The 22,092-nt window shown below is 39.8% G+C and overlaps 1 protein-coding gene across 3 annotated transcripts in view; it reads right to left on the bottom strand.

Moving 5' to 3' along the window:
• Wdr72 (WD repeat domain 72) overlaps window positions 1-22,092 on the bottom strand; it is a 180,012-nt gene that overhangs the window by 5,052 nt on the left and 152,868 nt on the right. For 2 of the 3 annotated variants that reach the window (XM_087561192.1, NM_001135719.1), the window contains 1 exon segment: window positions 855-959. The exons of the other annotated variant lie outside the window; for it this stretch is intronic. In XM_087561192.1, the coding sequence (XP_087417318.1) occupies window positions 855-959 (105 nt within the window). 3 annotated transcript variants of the gene reach the window in all.

Raw genomic sequence — 22,092 nt, 5'->3', positions numbered from 1 at the left:
GATGTCACAGGGTGGAGGGGACACTGTAGCTATGCAAAACAGGAAAGAAATGTCCAGCCAGGAGAGAGATAGCTGACTCTTTCCGTCATGCTAATAGGGTAGATACTAGCGTCTCATAGTTTTTGTGATCCAACGATGTCATTCAGCTTTTAGTAACAACTTCTTTCTATTTTCTTTGTAATTAACTAATTTCATTAAAATTGGGCATGCTTTAAATCAAGACGGAGTGAAAAAAAATCCCTGTTAAGTTGTTCTATTTTTTTTTTTTTTTTGGTACATTTTCCTATCATTTCTTTGCACAAAGAGACACAAGCAACTTTGGCACCGAGTAAATCTACCTTCCTGATGAAGGGTTCTGATCATCCTCCCTTTGTTTGACTATATCCCACCCCTGTTTTGCTAAAGCCCTTTCTCCCAGTCAGAGTTCTGTTTGAACAGGGAAAGGTAAAGAGATTCTAGTGGCCTGCGATTTGTTCCTCTCTGCTCCTCATCGCTCTGCATTTCTGCCTTTTCTCTTGTTAGATCTCATTATGTGAAATATTTGAAATGTCAACATTTCTCTACTTTTCCAGCTTCTGTGTGGATTAAGCAGTTTAGCTTAGAATTGATAATGAACTAATGGTGTCAGCTTCCCTTCTCCGTCATAAGGTCTTTGTACTTCGTCCAACTGAATTCTTGATGAAAGAGGAAAAGATAACAGCCCCACACTGTGACCTCCTGGGGGGGTGTTAATTTGAGAGAGCAGCTGCTAAGAGCCAGCAGCCATCCAGTGTCCTCCCCCACACACTCCCAAGGACCCCAAAGCTGTGTCAAATTTATCATTTTATACTTGACTATGTTTAAATGGTTTCCACCTGCACTCTCCGACTCTTCCAAGACACATCTGTCAAGAATGTCCTCTGTATCTTGGAAGTTTGCCGAGTTCAAGTCATTGCCTTGCTTGACCGAACTGACTGAAGCTGTTAAAAAGAGAGAAAGGAGAGAGAGAGAGAGAGAGAGAAAGACAGCCATGAAAAAGCAGCAGTGAACATCATTAGACCATTTCAGACTCACAGATAGTGCGGGCCACACTATGGAAACACAAATAATAAACTGAAATAAAGTGTATCCTCTAAGTATTTATTGGCAGACGCGTAATTAGTTGAAAAATCCATAGACGTGACTTTATCTCAGAAGAAAAATAAGCTTCTGGCTTTGGCTTAAAAGCTACATAGCTACAAAGTGACAAAGTGATGCTTTCGAAATAGGAATCGTATTTTTAATGCATAAATCTAAAACAATATAGTCAATTAAGAGCGTGCGGGCACAGAGCAAAGAGCATCGGCCAACTCAATTAGGAAGCCCAGCTCTGCCCCATGGTGAGGCTCCTTCTGCAGGTCCAATCACAGAAACGGATTCTTTGTTTGCACCTGGCCCTTTCTTCATCTCACCCAAACCCATAGCACCAAACGCATGCACAAAAAAAGTCTTAAACAAAGGAAATCTTCAAGTATAGCATGGATGCATTTCCCATGAGGAAAAGAGGGCCCAGTGTTTGTAATGATAGGTTACCCAAAAACTTTTCACAAGATCATGTCCCAAGTAGCAACAGAAACTGGAAATGGAAGCTGGCACCTGGCCCCAACATTTCCTGTAAGCACAATATCAATACCAGCTCCTCGAACATGCAGATTCAAAGACCTGTGAGTTTCTACAGGTTGAAACACTTGCTGTAAATGACATACTCAAGCAACATGTTCTCATGTTACCTCTGCTCTAGTCAATATCGGCCAGGAAAGACGGGTCTACTCAGCATGAAGGCATTCAGTGTACAGAGCAAGCTGAGCACTGATCACACAGAGCAGGTCACGCCCATTGATGTAAAGCCGAATGCACACACATTGTTGAGGATATGCATTCCTGAAAAGTGTAAACATGTGCACACCTCTGTCCATATATGTCCTCTTATATGCTTACATATACACATATGTATACATCACTGAGTATATGCACTCATATAAGCATGTAAACACACATATATATTTATATATATACCACTGTTTCTCTCTATATATGCATACATTTATACACACATAAACTACTGAGTGAACACTTCAAATGTGTACCTGCACATATACACACACTACTTATTGCACATATATACATTCACATATATAATTACACACACACATATATATACTATTGAGCATTTCTATATAGAATATTTATACATAAACACACATTACCAATATATAACTCATATAACATACACCCATATTCACATACTTTTAAATGTATACATAACTCAGACATATATACAAATGTTCATTTATATACACACAGACACATACTACTAACAATATCTACATACTTATATAAACATGTGTATTTGCATACATATACATTTTATACTTCTGAGTGTGTATATAAATTCAAATGCACACACACATTATATGTATATATGTATATATAACTATTAAATATACTCCTGTATATATACTTACACTTAAGTATATATAGAGATACTTTCAAAAGTAGAAGAATCTTATGCTTCTTATGTTTGTATAGTACATGCTACTGTATAGTCTTCAGCTCTTAATAATATGCCATATTTATAAGTAATCAATGCAATAAACAAAAATACTTATGTAGTTCAAATAGAAAATGTTCTTAGACTCAGGGTCACTGTTGTTAAACCTCCTTCAGGACATGAAGGAGCCACACAGCCAGGAGCCCGCATTGCTCCACACACTGGATAAGTGACATCAAGGTGTACTGTTGGAGCCCTGCAGGAATCAGCAACATCAGCACTCCGGGCTCCCACTCCTCTGTGTACCCAGACCTGAAGGCCAGCAGTGACTCTTTAAAAGAGGCTGGTAGCAATTCTAGTCACACATTCCCTGCAGACAGGGTCAGCAGCCCTCTGGGAGCATAGAGAGTAGCTGCATTGTGAACGGTGGGCAGTCTTTGGAGTTGCCACTTCCTGAAAACCTTGCCTTTAGAAGCAAACACAAGGGAAGGCTGAAACTCCTATTTTAAGTAAATACACCTATGTTTTCATTTTGTACATTTGGATTTTCTAAATCCACTCCTACCCCCACAAAGCATAAGCCAAGTCTGTTTTCTTCGTTTTCTATGTCTGCAACAGTGCCTGGGCCACAGGGATTATTCTCCAAGGATTTCTGAAATGAATGAGCAGACCAGGGACTGAAGTAGAGAGGCCAGACTAGCTGTCCTCATAAATCAAGAGAATGTGTGCTTTCGAGGATGTGTGTTCAGTTAAATTCACGAGAAGACTACTGTTTCATACCATGTGGCCAAGTCTGTGATCTGAAATAAAATGTCTTTGTGTCCCGATTGTCACCGATGTGGCTTCCTTAAATTGAATTTTCCTCTCCTTAAATCACACAGGTTGACTATTTTTGAACTGAACAGATTTTTTTGAGGTATTTAGGTGGTATAGGTAAATAGAGCAGAGTTATAAGAAACTATTACACCAGTCAACATTTATAGTCTTTTTACATGGCTTTTTTCTTCAGGTATCTTATTTGTTAACCTTCTGAAGTAGTGATGGTGGTGTTGACAATAAGGGGTGGGTCGCACAGATAAATCTTTTGCTAAACACCCATGCAGTTGTGTCTCTATTTGTTTGGGCAAGTACACTGTCCTTTTCATCTAGATAACATTCTTTCATGATTGAACACTGTTCAACACCCAACCACTTAGTCATTCCTCCAACATAGCTTTTTACCAAACACACATTATTAAAAATGCTATTCTAGTGGGTCCCCACCCCTTAGTCCTGAACTACAGGCTCCAGACTGAGTGTGGGAAAGGGGAAGCAATTGTTCTCAGTTTTGTACTCACCAGTGGAATTCAATGGATTATTCTGATCCATAGCCAAATAGGAGGCCCTGGTCAAACTCGGGGAGTTTCTCTCTCTCTCTCTCTCTCTCTCTCTCTCTCTCTCTCTCTCTCTCTCTCTGTCTCTCCATATCTCTGTCTCTCTCTCTCACACACACACACATAGACACACAGACACACACACACACACACACACAGAGAGAGAGAGAGAGAGAGAGAGAGAGAGAGAGAGAGAGAGAGAGAGAGAGAGAGAGAAATAGGTGTAAGAAAGATTAGCAGGGAAGAAAGATAGAGGTTAGAAGTATGAGATCAGTGTACTGCTGTGTGAAATTGTCAAAGAACACGTTTAATCAATAAAACATGCTACTGTTAATTAGAGACCTCCATGGGAAGAGGGCATGAAGAAGTGCCTACAACTGTTAGAATGGCGATAGACTAGATTCAGCATGAGAAGATCTACCCAACGATTCCAAAAAGCTAGAAAAGTCAGATCAGAACTTCCGGGCACTGAGTCCAGCAGGTATCATGTAGCTACCCTTTGCCTTGACTTCTTTTTTTTTTTTTTTTTGGTTCTTTTTTTCGGAGCTGGGGACCGAACCCAGGGCCTTGCGCTTCCTAGGCAAGCGCTCTACCACTGAGCTAGATCCCCAACCCCTGCCTTGACTTCTGATTTCTAAGAAGTTTGGTTCTTGTGAGGGTCAACATTGAAGAAGGTTATTCAGCTACCTTCCTTATGGCAGATTAGTCTTTCAATCTAAAGTGGCACATGATTCACCATCCTTTCCTGGGTGGTTCACAGAGTATCCAATTCAATGTCCTGTGGAAGAAGGGACACTGCTGTGTCAGTTGGGAATGGCGGGCTTCTGAGAGGTTAATTACTGCCAGTCTACCTTTCGTTTGTTTGTTTGTTTGATAGGCTAATCCTTATGATTGTCCTTTTGGGTACTTCCTGTGGTGTCTTCCTCATTAAACTCTGACATGATGAGTGGCTGGGGTTCCTCTAATGAACCACTCAAAACCAGTGCAATCAAAACGCATTGATTTGGTGCTTATTATGGGCATAGCTCTTTTCTGGACCACAAGGGGCAAAGAAGTGAACATACTTTCAATAGACCCTCATGCAACTTGTGATCTAGGTGATGTCCAACTAGCAAAATTAGTCAGGAGCTCTAGAGCCCGATGTCTAAGGGTGACATGCCTTTTAGGAGGGTAGAGAAGTTCTCTGCTGTAGAAGACTAAGCAGGTGAGATTTAACCTACCTGTCCTTGAATGGGATTGTGGGATAACCAAAGGGAGCCATTCACACCAAAGAAAAAGTCCTAGACACAGGTATGGCCAAAGGCATACTAAATATGTTATGCAACAGACATATTTGATGTGGTTGTCCACTTGGGATGTTTTAAATGAATTCTCCATATTTGTCTCTCGGAGCTGTTTGTGAATTGCTGTTGTCGGCTAATTCTTCTTACCTATAGAAGTGGCTATAGACAGGTTTTTTTTTTCTCCTTGACCTAGATAGTCAATAATTTGATCTTTACTGATGGAGGGCCCATTTATCACAGTAGCCATCCTTTCACTATACATATCGACCTTTCCTTATCAATACCACAGTCCATTTGTAGCTCATCACTAAAGTTCTTGGGTGTTTTCCTTAGTTTTTGAAGATGCTTTTCAGAGCTTGGCAGAGAGGTGCTGCTGACATCAATTCTGTGCAAATGGCTAGCCTCGTCTTCGGCTCAACATCAGCTGTTTATTTTCTCAGGAATGGATTGTGAAGCCATCTACATTTGGAGACTTGGGGCCCCAAAAGGCACGCTCTTCTCCTAGACAGAGCTCCACTAAAAGACAGAAGTCCATTCCATTCACTGACAGAGGGGCGGCTGTTCCATTTACTCACCACATGCTTTGAAATATCGACAACCAAAAGGCTGATGCCCTGAATATCTTACCAATATCTCCAGCCAGTAGATACAGAGAGGAGTCTATGTGCTGTATATGAATGTGTGGGACTTTGGTACCTTTAATGAGTTTATTTCTAGGTCCTAAGAAATAAAATTTTCAGGCAAAGAGAACTGTCAGTACTTGTACCTTCCTCTCCCCCTCTCTCTCTGTCCCTCACTCCCCTCCGTGTGTGTGTGTGTGTGTGTGTGTGTGTGTGTGTGTGTGTGTGTGTACAGGTTTATATTCACAAACATGCAACACACATGTGGAGACTGGAGGTTGATAGCATGTGCCTTTCTTAACTGCTCTCCACCATAGTATTTTTGAGTCATACCCAGCCAGCTGCTAGATATCTGTCTCCTTCTTCTAGTCCCCTTGGGCACTACACTTCCATGCATACCCCACTCTCCAATAAAAAAATAAAATCTTAAAACAACAGTAACACAGAGATCCATTCATATGTGCAGATTCTTTGGAAATAAGGGGAATACTTAAAGGCAAGTGATTCGTAAAAAGAAATGCTGGGCAAGTGAATTGAACACTCTATCACCAGCAAAAGGCTAACATGGATGATACACACGTTTTAGAGGTCAGGAACAGACACCCTGGTCTAAATCTTTTTGCACAGTCTGGAGATGAGATGTATCACCTCCGGCTGGGGAATCCCCACCTCTTCTCACTCCAGTAATGGAGTGGAATTACACAATATACTAAATGATAACTTACAAAAGGCACAGAAGAAAAAAATGACACCAAATTCAGATAGAAGTAAGTGTTGGTGCAACCCTGGTAGCTCAGGAAGCAAACAGTATTCATGCATTTTATTTCTAGTATTTATTATTATATATGGGTGTGAAGGTATGCTATCTGAGTATAGGTGCTCTCAGAGGCCAGCAGAGGCCAGCAGATCTGGAGTTAAAAGTAATTGTAAAGTGACTGTCATGGGTGTTAGGAGCCAAACGCAGGTATTCTGCAAGAGTAGCACATGCTCTTAACCAATGTGTGTAAATATATTTTAAAGCAGAAGGAAGAAAACCAACAAGGAAAATTTAAGCACCAGCAGCAATTCTGTAAGCACAGAAAATGTCATCTGGACAAACTCCAAATTCAGTTTACAAAGAGGCTTTGGAGCACTGTCGGATGTCTGTGTTCCACTGTCCTCCTGAGCTTTCTACCTGAGATGCACTGTCACTTGGGTATGATTTTCTAGTGTGAATTACCTCAAGACTCATACTTTTTAACTGGCAAGAAGATGATCTTTTCAAAATGCTTCGACTACTGACTATCATGTCAATATCCATACCCAGGTGTGTATAATACTTATTGAATTCAATATATAAATACAGTGTTTATATATTTTTATCATTTATTATATATTTACTCATGTATATTCATATATATATGAATATAGTCAAATTGTTGGCCAATTAGGCTGAGCGGGAATTCTTGCTGAAACGTAATTAGATCGCTCAGGGGATTCAAGGTCAGGTTAGTGTTGAGGAAGAAATAGCAATTGTTTATTAATTTCTTTAAACATGATTTTATTCCTCACAGAAACACAAGTTTCTCTATTGCCCAGAATATATGAGTGATGAGCTACTTTGGTTAGACTGGCAACCAGCAAATGCTACACTTCAGACTTACCACAGGCACAAGCTACTTATCAGTACTGATCTGGAGAGATGGCTTCATAGTTAAGAGTACTTGCTGCTCTTCCAGAACATTTTGGGTGCCTCACAACCATCTGTAACTTCAGCTTCTGGGGCATCTGACACCCTTTTCTGGCCTCTGTGGATACTTGTGTACATGTGATATAAACGTATAAGCACATAGAAAATGAATGGATGAATGAATGAATAAATAAAATAAAATAAAATAAAATAAAGGGTACAGCTCATATAACCCAGGTAAAGTACTAATAATAATTTCTAAGGCTAAAAATTATCAAATATAATTGTAATTTAAGGAGAAAACCTCAAGGCTCTACTTAGTGCTACAGCTCAAATTTATTCAAATGTCTCTAATAATTCATTATTCACAACACTAGCAGGTTGAATTAGATGCCTTATTTGCATATTTTAAAACAGGAAATATGAATCTTCACTACTTATGAAGAGTATATGTACTCATTGCAAGATAAAAGATTATAAAGAGTTTCACAATTGGAAAGAATTCATGGGTTCTCAAGGATGCAGTATATAGCAACAGGGCGGGGGAAGGGAAGGTATGTTTCTCCTATGTCTGTAGTCTAGTGTCCAATATCACCTCTACTCTTTAGTGTGACCTTTGACTTGGGGATTTATTTTCCTGACTCAAGTTCTTTTCTACAGAGAATGAGGGAATTGGACCAGGAAGCTCTTTTGCTGTATTGTAACTCTGAAGTTCAAGAACTATCAAAATCAGCCAACTACTCATTCAGAGAACCACTGAGCAGGACGCTAAGGAAACAAGTAGCAAAGAAACTGGCCCTGAAAATCTTCAAGACCTCTAAGGCTTTTCCACTATAAGCAAGGGTACTGGGGTCTTTGTGACCTCCATCTAGAAGTAACAAGATTTACTCTGGGACTAAGAGCTAACTCAGTAAACTCCTTGTCTTGTAAGGACAAGAACAAGTTTGATTCTAACTCACATAGAAGAAGTGTCATGGTGCTTGTAATCCAAGCACTGAGGAAACACAGATGGAGGATTCCCTGGGTCTCACTAGCCAGCAGTCCCTTTTAATTCTAGGCAATGACAGAGTGGGTCTCAAAGTATGAGGAAGGCATAAAAGAAAGTAAGCAGTGTTTTCCTGAGAATGACACCTAAGGTAGTCCTTTAGATGTCACATGTACATGTGTGTGCACATGAACACACACACACACACACACACACACACACGAGCACTGACCCAGGCATATACATGTATACACACACATTAAAATTAATCTGATCAAATTACCTGGCTTGGTCCCAACATCCTACAAAATAGACATAATCACTTCAGAAAAAGAAGGACCCAGCAATGCTTCATCCTAGACCACCACCTCAGACTGTGTGGGTGGTGGACAGCTTTCAAGTGCATACAGAGAACTGCTTTTGCTCTCTTCATGTAATTTAAGTTTGTCCAAAGTCATTTTTCTCATAAGAACCAAATCCTCTGGTAAATACAGAAGTGCATTACCTATGCTTGCTGTTCAGAACCATAAGGAAATATGCATTGGAAAGCAAGAATAGACTCCAAAGGAAAAGACAAACAGACCCTCATATTTTGGCAACTTGAAGAAAGAGAGACTCGGGGAGGAACTTACAGGAATCTTCTCAGGTTTTTTTTTTTTTTTTTGAAAATGAAGGTCAGAAAAATAAAGCAGACCTTTCAATAAAAATAAAACAAAACAACAAAACAAACAAGCTAGCATTTGAGACCAGAGATAAACATGATTTATATATGAACTTGTTAAGGACTACAGAGTGTAATTTAAACCATAACAAAACCTGCAGTTCTCCATTAAGAGAAAATAACAGAAAGAGCCTCCTCTTGATTACTGGGGGAAGAGACAATTGCAAAAATTACATGAGTTCTCAAATCCGTAAGTCCTCAACTGCTCCCAGGCTGAAGCTAATGCAGGACCATCAGTATGGGAAGGATGCTCCCAGGTTAGTCAATCCTCTGCTCACATTGGTCTGTACCTCAGGAGATACTCGTCCCGGATTGTTAATCATTTCAGAGAGTTGGGCTCAACACAAAAGAGAGGGAAAATAATCAAATCATGTTACCTAGTCTATACCTGGTTTTCCTTTTTTAACAGAAGGAAGGAAAAGAGGGAGGGAGGGAGGGAGGAAGAAAGGAAGGAAGGAAGGAAGGAAGGAAGGAAGGAAGGGAGAAAGGGAGGGAGGGAAGAAGGAAGGAAGGAAAGAAAGCAGAAAGGAAAGTGAGGTCTAAGTTAGAATATTTTGAGTCATTAGTCTTAATTGCTTTGACAGCGGTAATTTTGTTTTATATCAAAGTGGGAAATTTTACTAAAAGGGGGGAACGTGCTTGGATACCAATAACCTGCTTTGCAACTACATTACAATCCAATTTGAAATGAGCATCACTCTCCCATGCCCTGCCTCCCACACATGCATTCACACTAGATGTAAAAAATATAGGTGGTGGCTCTCCTGCAATTTTATGGTTTTACATATGAAATGATGCCATGTGTTTTAAATGTTCATGTACTTATTAAAAGATAAATAGTAAGACAGATTCTCCTATCTTAAATCAGTCGGGGCATCATACTCACGCTATTTGAGTCATGTCCTCAAGATTTTATTACTCCCAAAACATAGAACTGGCCTTAATAAATGGCATAGAGCACCCACTACACTTATTATTACTTTTAAGATAACATCTCTTTATGTAGCACACACTGGACTTGAACGCATAGCTCTCCTGCTTAGTAATCCCAGATTTTAAAAGTACAGATGTGTACCACCATACATCTCTGAGAGTCTCAATTTAATACAAGATAATCTATAATAAAAATAAGACAAGCATAGCCCAAGGAAAAGAATTTAAAAGCAAGCATGTAAAAGAACAAAAAGAAACTGCTCCCTATAATCTAGGAGGATGTATAAGAGTTGGACTCAACACAAAAGAGAACAAAGCTAAGAGCTGTACAGATGCTTCTAGATAAAACAATTTCCTAGTTTATGGTAAAACATCCCTTGCTATGTTTTAAAATCTTGTTTGGGACAACATATGGATGTAAAGGGTCCCCAAGTTGTCCAAGGTTAGACTGAATTAATGAATTAGAGAAACCACAGTCAGACAGAGTCAGTAAGAAGACAGGTTGCACACACACTGTGACATACTTTGGTTGTGGGAAGCATTCAATGGAAACGCAATCTTACAAATTTCTAAAAGAAACAGAATAGTGAGCTGTCATTTGATAGGACTTTGAGATGTTGTTTCATAGGGAGAAAAAATTCAGGTAAAGGACTGATGTCAGGTTGGAGTTCTCAGGACAGGATGAACAACACATTAGGCCCAGCATGGGAGACCCAAGAGAGAGGGGACTGTGATAGGCCCAGCATGGGAGACCCAAGAGAGAGGGGACTGTGATAGGCCCAGCATGGGAGACCCAAGAGAGAGGGGACTGTGATAGGCCCAGCATGGGAGACCCAAGAGAGAGGGGACTGTGATAGGCCCAGCATGGGAGACCCAAGAGAGAGGGGACTGTGATAGGCCCAGCATGGGAGACCCAAGAGAGAGGGGACTGTGATAGGCCCAGCATGGGAGACACAAGAGAGAGGGGACTGTGATAGGCCCAGTATGGGAGACACAAGAGAGAGGGGACTGTGAGAAGAACCTAGTGAGCCCAGAAGGAAGCCTTTGCTCTTGAATATTGCAATGCAATGTGTTCTTGTTGGGTGTTAGCATAAAAAAGAATGTCAGATAACAATGAATGGAGGGAGGAATGGAGATAGAGAAGAAGAATTCATCACTATGAGAATATCTGATGATACCTAGATTAAAGTCTGGAAGGAAATCTGAAAGGAAAAATATTTATGCTCTAAATAGTTCTTTTTTTATTGGATCTTTTATTATTTACATTTAAAATGTTATCCCTTTTCTCAGTTTCCTATCCATAAACCCCCTATCCCTTCTCCCCTCCCCCTTCTTCTATGAGAGTGTTCTCCTACTCAACCACTCACCACTTCCCACCTCCCTGCCCTGACATTCCCGTACACTGGGCGGGGGGGGGGGTGTCCAGCCTTGGCAGGACCAAGGGTTTCTCTTCTCCATGGTGCCCAACAAAGCCATCCTCTGTTACATAGGTATCTGGAGCCATAGGTTTATCCATGTATACTCTTTCGATAGTGGTTTATTCCCCGGGAGCTCTGGTTGGTTGGTATTGTTGTTCTTTTGGGGTTGCAAGCCCTTTCAGCTCCCTCAATCCTTTCTCTAACACTGCCAATGGGGAACCCATTCTCACTTCAATGATTGGCTGCTAGCATTTGCCTTTGTATTTGTCATGCTCTGGCAGAGCCTCTCAGGAGACAGCTCTATCAGGATCCTCTCAGCATGCACTTCTTGGTATCAGCAATATTGTCTGGGTTGGTGACTGTAGGTTTATGGGCTGGATTCCCAGGTGGCGCAGTCTCTGAATGGCCATTCCTTCACTCTGCTCCAAACTTTGTCTCCATATCTCCTCCTATGGATATTTTGTTCCCCCTTTTAAGAAGGACTGAAGTATCTGCACCTTGGTTGTCCTTCTTCTTGAGCTTCCTGTGGTCTGTGGATTGTATCTTGGGTAATCCGAGCTTTTGGGCTAATATCCACTTAGTGAGTGCATACCATGTGTATTTGTGGTATTTGTGTGTGTGTGTGTGTGTGTGTGTGTGTGTGTGAGAGAGAGAGAGAGAGAGAGAGAGAGAGAGAGAGAGAGAGAGAGAGAGAGAGAGAGAGAAATTAGGTTACCTCACTCAGGATATTTTCTAGTTCCATCCATTTGCCTATGAATTTCATGAAGTCATTGTTTTTAATAGCTGAGTAGTACTCCATTGTGTAGATGTACCACATTTTCTGTATTCATTCCTCTGTTGAATGACATCTGTGTTCTTTCCAGCTTCTGGCTATTATAAATGAGGCTGCTATGAACATAGTGGAGCATGTGCCCTTGTTATATGCTGTAGCATCTTTTGGGTATATGCCCAGGAGTGGAATAGCTGGGTCCCCAGGTAGTACTATTTCCAATTTTCTGAGGAACCTCTAGACTGATTTCCAGAATGGTTGTACCAGTCTGCAATCCCACCAACAATGGAGGAGTGTTCCTCTTTCTCTACATCCTTGCCAGCATCTGCTGTCACCTGAGTTTTTGATCTTAGCCATTCTCACTGGTGTGAGGTGAAATCTCAGGGTTGTTTTGATTTGCATTTCCCTTATGACTAAAGATGTTGAACATTTCTTTAGGTGTTTCTCAGCCATTCGGCATTCCTCAGCTGTGAATTCTTTGTTTAGCTCTGAACCCCATTTTTTAATAGGGTTATTTGACTCTCTGGAGTCTAACTTCATGAGTCCTTTGTATATATTGGATATTAGCCCTCTATCAGATGTAAGATTGGTAAAGATCTTTTTCCAATCTGTTTGTTGCCATTTTGTCCTAATGACAGTGTCCTTTGCCTTATAGAAGTTTTGCAATTTTATGAGGTCCTATTTGTCGATTCTTAATCTTCGAGCATAAGCCATTGGTGTTTTGTTCAGGAAATTTTCTCCAATGCCCATGTGTTTGAGATGCTGCCCTAGTTTTTCTTCTATTAGTTTGAGTGTATCTGGAGGTCCTTGATCCACTTGGACTTCAGCTTTGTACAGGTGATAAGAATGGATCGATCTGCATTCTTCTACATGCTGACTGCAGTTGAACCAGCCCCATTTGTTGAAAAAGCTATCTTTTCTCCACTGAATGATTTTAGCTCCTTTGTCAAAGATCAAGTGACCATAGTTGTATGGGTTCATTTCTGCGTCTTCAATTCTATTCCATTGATTTACCTCTCTGTCTCTGTACCAATACCATACAGTTTTTACCACTATTGCTCTGTATGTAATACTGCTTGAAGTCAAGGATGGAGATTCCCCAGAAGTTCTTTTATTGCTGAGGGTAGTTTTTGCTATCCTGGGTTTTTTGTTATTCCAAATTGCTCTTTCTAACTCTATGAAGAATTGAGTTGGAACTTTGATGGGGATTGCGTTGACTCTGTAGATTGCTTTTGGCAAAATGGCCATTTTTACTATATTAATCCTGCCAATTATGGGAGATCTTTCTATCTTCTGAGATCTTCTTCAATTTCTTTCTTCAGAGACTTGAAGTTCTTGTCATACAGATACTTCACTGGTTTAGTTAGAGTCACACTGAGGTACTTTGTGTTATTTATGACTATTGTGAAGGATGTCATTTCCCTAATTTCTTTCTCAGCCTGTTTATCTTCTGAGTAGAGGGAGGCTACTGATTTGTTTGAGTTAATTTTATATCCAGCCACTTTGCTGAAGTTGTTTATCAGGCTTAGTAGTTCTCTGGTGGAACTTTTGGGGTCACTTAAGTATACTATCATATCATCTGCAAATAGTGATGTTAGACTTCTTCCTTTCTAACTTGTATCCTTTGACCTCCTTTTATTGTCTGCTTTGGCTAGGACTTTGAGAACTATATTGAATAAGTACAGAGAAAGTGGGCAGCTTTGTCTAGTCCCTGGTTTTAGTAGGACTGCTTCAAGTTTCTCTCCATTTAGTTTGATGTTGGCTACTGGTTTGCTGTATATTGCTTTTACTATGTTTAGTTATGGGCTTGAATTCCTGATCTTTCCAAGACTTTTACCATGTAGGGGTGTTGAATTGTGTCAGATGCTTTCTCAGCATCTAATGAAATGATCATGTGTATTTTTTTCTTTGAGTTTGTTTATATAGTGGATTACGTTGATGGATTTCCATATATTGAACCATCCCTGCATCCCAGGGATGAAGGCCACTTGATCATGATGGATGATTGTTTTGATATGTTCTTGGACTCAGTTTGAGAGAATTTTATTGAGTATTTTTGCATTGATATTCATAAGGGAATTTGGTCTAAAGTCCTGTTTCTTTGCTGGGTTTTTGTGTGGTTTAGGTATAAGTGTAACTGTGACTTCATAGAAAGAATTGGGTAGTATTTCTTCTGTTTCTATTTTATGGACTAGTTTGGACAGTATTGGTATGAGGTCTTCTATGAAGGTCTGATAGAATTCTGTACTAAAACCTTCTTGTCCTGGGCTTTTTTTGGTTGGGAGATTTTTTAATAACTGCTTCTATTTCTTTAGGAGTTATAGCACGGTTTAGATAGTTTATCTGATGCTGATTTAACTTTGGTACCTGGTATCTGACTAGAAAACTGTCCATTTCCTCCATTTTCCAGTTTTGTTGAATATAGGCTTTTGTAGTAGAATCTGATGATTTTTTTGAATTTCTTCATATTCTGTTGTTATGTCTCCCTTTTCATTTCTGATTTTGTTAGTTAGGATACTCTCTGTGCCCTCTGGTTAGTCTGACTAAGGTTTTATCTATCTTTTTTATTTTCTCAACAACCACCTTCTGGTTTTGTTGATTCTTTGTATAGTTCTTTTTGTTTCTACTTGCTTGATTTCAGCCCTGAGTTTGATTATTTTCTGCCATCTACTCCTCTTGGGGGAATTTGCTTCTTTTTGTTATAGAGCCTTTAGGAATGCCGTCAAGCTGCTAGTGTATGCTCTCCCCAGTTGCTTTTTGGAGGCACTCAGAGCTATGAGTTTTCCTCTTAGCACTGCTTTCATTGTGTCCCATAAGTTTGGGTATGCTGTGCCTTCATTTTTCATTAAATTCTAAAAAGTCTTTAATTTCTTTCTTTATTTCTTCCTTGACCAAGTCATCACTGAGTAGAGCATTGTTCAACTTCCATGTGTATGTGGGCTTTCTGTTGTTTTTGTTGTTATTGAAGATCAGCTTTAGTCCACGGAGATCTGATAGGATGCATGGGATTACTGCAATCTTCTTGTATCTGTTGAGGCCTGTTTTGTGACTGATTATATGATCAGTTTCGGAGAGGGTAACATAAGGTGCTGAGCAGAAGGTATATTTTTTTGTTTTAGGATGAAATGTTCTATAAATATCTGTTAAATCCATTTGGTTCATAACTTTTATTAGTTTCTCTATGTCTCTGTTTAGTTTCTGTTTCCATGATCTATTCATTGATAAAAGCAGGGTGTTGAAGTCTCCCACTATTATTATGTGAGGTGCAATGTGTGCTTTGAGCTTTAGTAAGGTTTCTTTTATGAATGTAGGTGCCCTTGCATTTGGATCTTAGTTATTGAGGATTGATATTTCATCTTGGTGGATTTTTTTTTTGGTGAATATGAAGAGTCCTTCCTTATCTTTTTTGATAACTTTCATTGAAAGTCGATTTTATTCAATATTAGAATGACTACTCCAGCTTGTTTCTTTGGACCATTTGCTTGGAAAGTTGTTTTCCAGCCTTTTACTCTGAGGTAGTGTCTGTTTTTGTCTCTGAGGTGTGTTTCCTGTATGCAGTAAAATGCTGGGTCCTCTTTACATGTCCAGTCTGTTAGTCTATGGCTTTTTATTTGAGAATTGAGACCATTGATGTTGAGAGATATTAGGGACCAAATGATTGTTGTTTCCTGTTATTTTTGTTGTTAGAGGTGGAATTATGTTTGTGTGGCTATCTTCTTTTGGGTTAATTGAAATTAGATTACTTTCTTGCTTTCTCCAGGATGTAGTTTACCTCCTTGTGTTGGAGTTTTCCATCTATTATCCTTTGTAGGGCTGGATTTGTTGAAAGATATTGTGTAAATTTGGTTTTGTCATGGAATATCTCGGTTTCTCCAACTATATTAATTGAGAGTCTTGCTAGATATAGTAGCCTGGGGTAGCATTTGTGTTCTCTTAGGGTAGTTTGATATCTGCCCAGAAACTTCTTGTTTTCATAGTCTCTGGTGAGAAATCTGGTATAATTCTGATAGGACTATCTTTATATGTTACTTTATCTTTTCCCCTTATTGCTTTTAATATTCATTCTTTGTTTTGTGCATTTGGTGTTTTGACTATTATGTGACAGGAGGAATTTCTTTTCTGGTCCAATCTATTGGAGTTCTATAGGCTTCTTGTATGTTTATGGGCATCTCTTTCTTTAGGTTAGGGAATTTTCTTCTATAATTTTGTTGAAGATATTTACTGGCCCTTTAAGTTGGGAGTCTTTCCTCTCTTCAATACCCATTATCTTTAGGTTTGATTTTCTCATTGTGTCCTGGATTTCCTGGATGTTTTGGGTTAGGAGATTTTTGTATTTTACATTTTCTTTGACAGTTATGTCAATGTTTTCTATGGTATCTTCTGTCTCTGAGATTATCTCTTTAATCTCTTGTATTCTGTTAGTGATGCTTGCATCTATATCTCCTGATCTCTTTCTTAGGTTTTCTATCTCCAGGGTTGTCCCTCCTTTGTGATTTCTTAATTGTTTCCATTTCCTTGTTTAGATCCTGGATTATTTTGTTCAATTCCTTCACCTGTTTGGTTGTGTTTTCCTGTAATTCTTTAAGGGATTTTGTGTTTTCTCTTTAAGGGCTTCTACTTGCTTACCTGTGTTGTCCTGTATTTCTTTAAGGGAGTTATTTATGTCCTATTTAAAGTCCTCTATCATCAACATGAGATTTGATTTTAAATCCAAATCTTGGTTTTCTGGTGTGTTGGGATATCCAATATTTGCTTTTGTGGGATAACTGAGCTCTGCTGATGCCAGTCTTGGTTTCTGTTGCTTAGGTTCCTGCACTTGCCTCTCACCATCAGATTGTGTCTGCTGTTAGCTGGTCTTGTTGTCTCTGACAGTGGCTTGACCCTCCTGTAAGCACTCCTAGAGACTGTCTCTCTTCTCTGAGGGATTTGGGTACAAAGAAGTATGGGACTGGGTCAACTCTGGGAACAGGTTGAAACTGGAAGTGTCCTGCCCCTTACTGCTCCTCGGCTCTTGTGTTCAGAGGGCTCTAGACAGGCTCTTTGTCTAGGAATGTGAGCAGAAGTGGTGCTCTCCCCTGAGCTCTCAGGATTATTTGCACTTCTGAGAGTCCAGCTCTCTCTCCCACAGGACTAGGTACAGAAAGGTGTAGAACTGGGTCAACTCTGGGCACAGGCAAAAGTCAAAGGGTCTTGCCCCTGACTTCTAAATACTCATTTCTTGCCTGCAGTGTATTTTTCTCCTATGACCATACTCCCCTTGTGCATTATCTTCTGGGATAGCTATTGTCATAGCCCAACTGAATATCTCTCTTCAATTGTTCTTTCAGCTCCGATGTCGAACATGATCCACTGCAATGTTCCCTGTTCACGCCACATCAGGAGATTGCAGAGCTGTGAATGTTACAAACCATCCAAGTGCAGTCTCAGGTAACAATGGCTGGTTTCTGAGGGAGTCCACCCTGTTCTCAAGCATTTTCTTTCAAACTTGATACCACATACTTCAACATTGTGACACCACACATTGTCTCTTAGATATGACATCCATTTTATGCACCACTGCCTTTGTGAAGATCCTTGGGGACAGATGTCACTCCAACTCTTTGTTTATTAAAATCAGTCTTCGTTGAAGATCTAGCTCAAATTCTACCTCCTTTATGGAATCTTCATTAACCCACCAACGAATATACCTCTCCCTGCTCTGTATTGATTAGGACTTTATCTGACTTAAATTATATATCTAGACCATCCTTTGTCCACACTCGGGCACACTAACAGAACACCCAGGTATTTTAGACACATCCTGCCTTTGAGGCCGCTTTTCTCTATAATGGAATCTCTAATGCTGGAATCAGAAGGCCTGGCTAGAGAAATCAGAGGCATGACCCAAATGTCACTATCTGACATCCTGAGCTTGTCTGAGTCAGTTGGAAATTCAGAGAGAGAGAGAGAGAGAGAGAGAGAGAGAGAGAGAGAGAGAGAGAGAGAGAGAGAATGAATGCTGGTACCAAGTGTAATGAGCTTAGTTCTCCAGGGACTGTGTAATTGTAGGCAGCAGTGGCTGGGAAAATCTACCTTTTCAGAATCGGATCTTTATATAAGAGCCTGGGTGAACCATACTAAGAAAAACTTCTAAGCCAAAAGATCATTTATTTAAAGAATGTTCTCCAATAACTATCAAAGTATGAAAATAAGAGTTGTTTTTGTGGGACACTGTTCCCTAAGCATACTATCCATTAACATCTTCATCGGACCAACTGTGACTACTTCAAAAGACCTACAAGCCTAGTCTTTTTAACATCCCCACAAGAAAGAAGGTAGGGATGGTCACTGGATCCTCCCTGGCATGCAACCACTTCTCTCTCCCAGTTGTATATAACGCTGTCCAAATGCATGTGTTTTAAGGAGATGTTAGAGTAGAGAGAACAGTAAAGGTTAACTGAGGCAGTCACTCCATCCGTGTGACAATAAAGTCATTATCGATGCTAGCATGAGATCTTTTTTGTTGATATGGGTCTTTGGAGTCACCCTCATACCTCTAAATAGTTCCCCACCTATGTGCTCTGTAAGTCCTGTATACTCATTGATTTGTTAATTTGGACATTAGTGGAATCACCGCTTTGATCTATGCCCCATCTGGGATGAGTATACATTTATTTGTGCCTCTCAAGAAAAAGTTGACACTATCAATGCCAAAAAAAAAAAAAATCACATTTATTCTGTACAATCCAAAGAAACACTCATAGCTGTTCTCATTTCCTGACCCTCATAAATCAAAATGTTAAACTGACCCCTGGGATTTCACTCTTCTGAACATAATATAGAGTCATAAAACAAATTTCAGTCCCACAGGACAAACCGTTTTTGTTTCATTATTTCAAAGAAAGGGTCACTTGAATGTTAAAGGGTTGTGTTTGATCATTGCTATGATTCATGCTGACTAACACCCATGGATGCATTCCTGTGTACTACTGCATATAGTACTGTGTATATATATATATATATGTATATATATATATGTATATATATATGTATATATATGTATATATAATTTAAATATAATTTAAATTTACACATATAATTTAAATTTTACAATAATTATGTATATAATTTAAATAATTGTCTCCATACATGCTGTAGTGGTAGTACCTACATGTACTACATGTAATAGTTCTCAAAGCAACGTAGGTATTAAAGGGTCTAAACAAGATAATTACAGATAGAAAAGAAATTTATTTAATATCTAAGCTATTATTATTTTGCCCAAGTTCCTGTTCAAGATAGATTTATTTTTCTTTCTTCAAAACTAAAACCTTCTCCGCAACTAAGAAATGTTCTTAGAAATTTTTCCCAAACATAAGACCTAAGTTTCTGTTCATCCACTTTTTAACAATTTTATGTTAAGTTCAATCATCTCACTGATATTTCATTTTATAGAAGTAAGATGATAAAAATTTTATTAATGTAATAAAAGAAAAATGAATGAAGATAGCTTGGCATAATTCAACAAGATAAAATGAATCCTTGTGATCTTAATGTAAGAGGAGGCTACAATCTTCAAAGGAATATGCAATTATGGAAACATGAGTTTTTGCATAAAAGTGCCACTGATACTCACGATTTAGTTATATCAAACAGTAATTAGGATGTCTCTAGGGACTTGAATGCAGATTGGTCTCTAAATTTTTTTAATGGGTTCGTTTTTTGTAGAATTTATTGTGTGTACGTGTACATGGTTTAGTCTGCATGTATGTGAATCATCTGTGTGAAGTTTTCCTCAGAGGCAAGGAGAGGGCATCAGTTTTTCTGGAATTATAATTACAGGTGGTTGTGCATCACCATGTGAACGCTTGGAATAGAACCCAGGTGCTCTGCATAAGGGATGGATGCTCTTAACCACGGGACCATCTCTTCAGCCACAGTTAAGTTATTTTTAAAGACTCCCCCACGTACTGTTATTTGGATTAGGGTAGGAGGTTTTGCACTTTCCAATACCCAAACTTTGATTTCCCCTGCTGGGCATCTGCAATGGGGCACAGTCACCTGCTTCTGCATAGAGCCTTCATGAATTAAAGATCACACATTTGTTCCTCAGAGAGAGGAGATTGAGATTAATGGTTTTTGCCAAACTATGGGGTTCCTCATTGCTAATGATTTGTGGGGGGAGGGAGGATTGGGGGAAACCCTAAAGATTTTAGCTAGGAGGCCCAGCCTAAGTCAAACATGGTGGGGACCTAGAGTCACAGCTCTCTGGAAGAAGGCAGCTATTTCCCCCCGTAAGGAAGTTGTCTGACTTAGTTTCATCCCTCATCCAACACAGCCTAGTTGGATGAGGGATGAAACAAAAATGCTGTAGAAGTCTATTTCATTGACCAATCTGAAGCATAGATCAAATTGGCTCTCTCCCATGACTAAACAAGCCCCCAAATCCCCTTATCCTGTGAAACCATATCTGAGATGCTGACCCACACATGGCACCAGGCCCTGGCCTCCACTCAGCCAGGCAGTTATCCATGGAAGTGGCTCACGGCTGACACACAGATTGACTGGTTCACACTAATTTACTTCACAGAGATTCCATTTATCTTTCAGAAGATCCCCTGGCAGCAGCTTATAATGGCCTCTCCTAGGATGCCTGCCTGTGTGTGTTTTTAAAGTGGCAGTCCTTGATGAACCTGAGCTGGAAGACAGTTCACAGATAGTAGAGCGGGCATCTTCAGAACACATCCTGAGGTACAGATGGAATCAGAAAGCTTGCTTGACTCGAAGGAGCAGCTGTGTATTAGCTGTGTTTGCTTTCTGACTGGAGCAAATCTGAGACATACATCCCTTTGGGCAGGGAGCAAAGAGGGGAAGCAGAGGATAGACTGTGGTGTGTGTGTGTGTGTGTGTGTGTGTGTGTGTGTGTATGTGTGTGTGTGACTTGCATGTGAACATATGTGAAGTTACATGCACCATGTGCGGATGTCAGAGGTCAGCACTTGAGCTAGGCTGGCTCACCAGCGAGTTTCAGGAATCCTCTTTTGTCCACTTCCCCGGGGCTGGGGTTACAAGCATATGCCACAGTGTTGGCTTTTACATGCTGGGTACTGAGGTCTACCTCAAGTCCTCATGCTTGCATGGCAAATACTTTGCAATAGAACCACTTACTCAGGCCTGAGTTTACTCTTCAAATACTATGAAGTTGTTAAGTTTGACAAATGTTCAATTGAGCATTCTAAATATTCCAGAAGATAGGAAGAAGTCACACAAAATGCTAAGTTCTCAGTAGATTGCAATGGCCATGGCAATCATGAGCTCAGAGCAGCCTAGGTTGCCGGCATTGGCAACGCATAAGACTGGACCTATCAACTGTCAGTCATGAACTGGGAAAGAACACATAGAGCATTACCCTTCTCTGCCAAGCTACTAGTTATTTCTGAGGGAGGACCAGTCACTAGCTTCAGGGGAGTAAGTCCACCAGGTTCTAGTAGGTGTTTGAAACCCATGCTCACACAAATGGACCATGTCATAATAAAACTGGGGTCATGAATATGGGAAAAACACTTGTTGGGAAGTCAGAGGAGTGGTATTAACAGTGACACTAAGGAGGGAGGTAGGAAGGGGCAAGGACCATAGTTACCAGAACATCCTATATACATAGACAAAAATCACCTAAGAATACATTTAATAAAAGTTATAATCAAGAAAAAAAGAAAACCTTAAATAATTTAGTTTGCTATCAATAGTGAGGTCCAAAGAGCTAGGTGAAAGACCACACTATAACTGACAAGCTGGTTACTTACATCTGAAGAAAGGAAGTGCTCTCCCATACC

The sequence above is a fragment of the Rattus norvegicus genome, chromosome 8, assembly GCF_021556685.1.
Source record: "Rattus norvegicus strain SHRSP/BbbUtx chromosome 8, alternate assembly SHRSP_T2T, whole genome shotgun sequence".
NCBI classification, from domain to species: Eukaryota; Metazoa; Chordata; class Mammalia; order Rodentia; family Muridae; genus Rattus; species Rattus norvegicus.
This window is presented reverse-complemented; position numbering and strand designations above follow the sequence as displayed.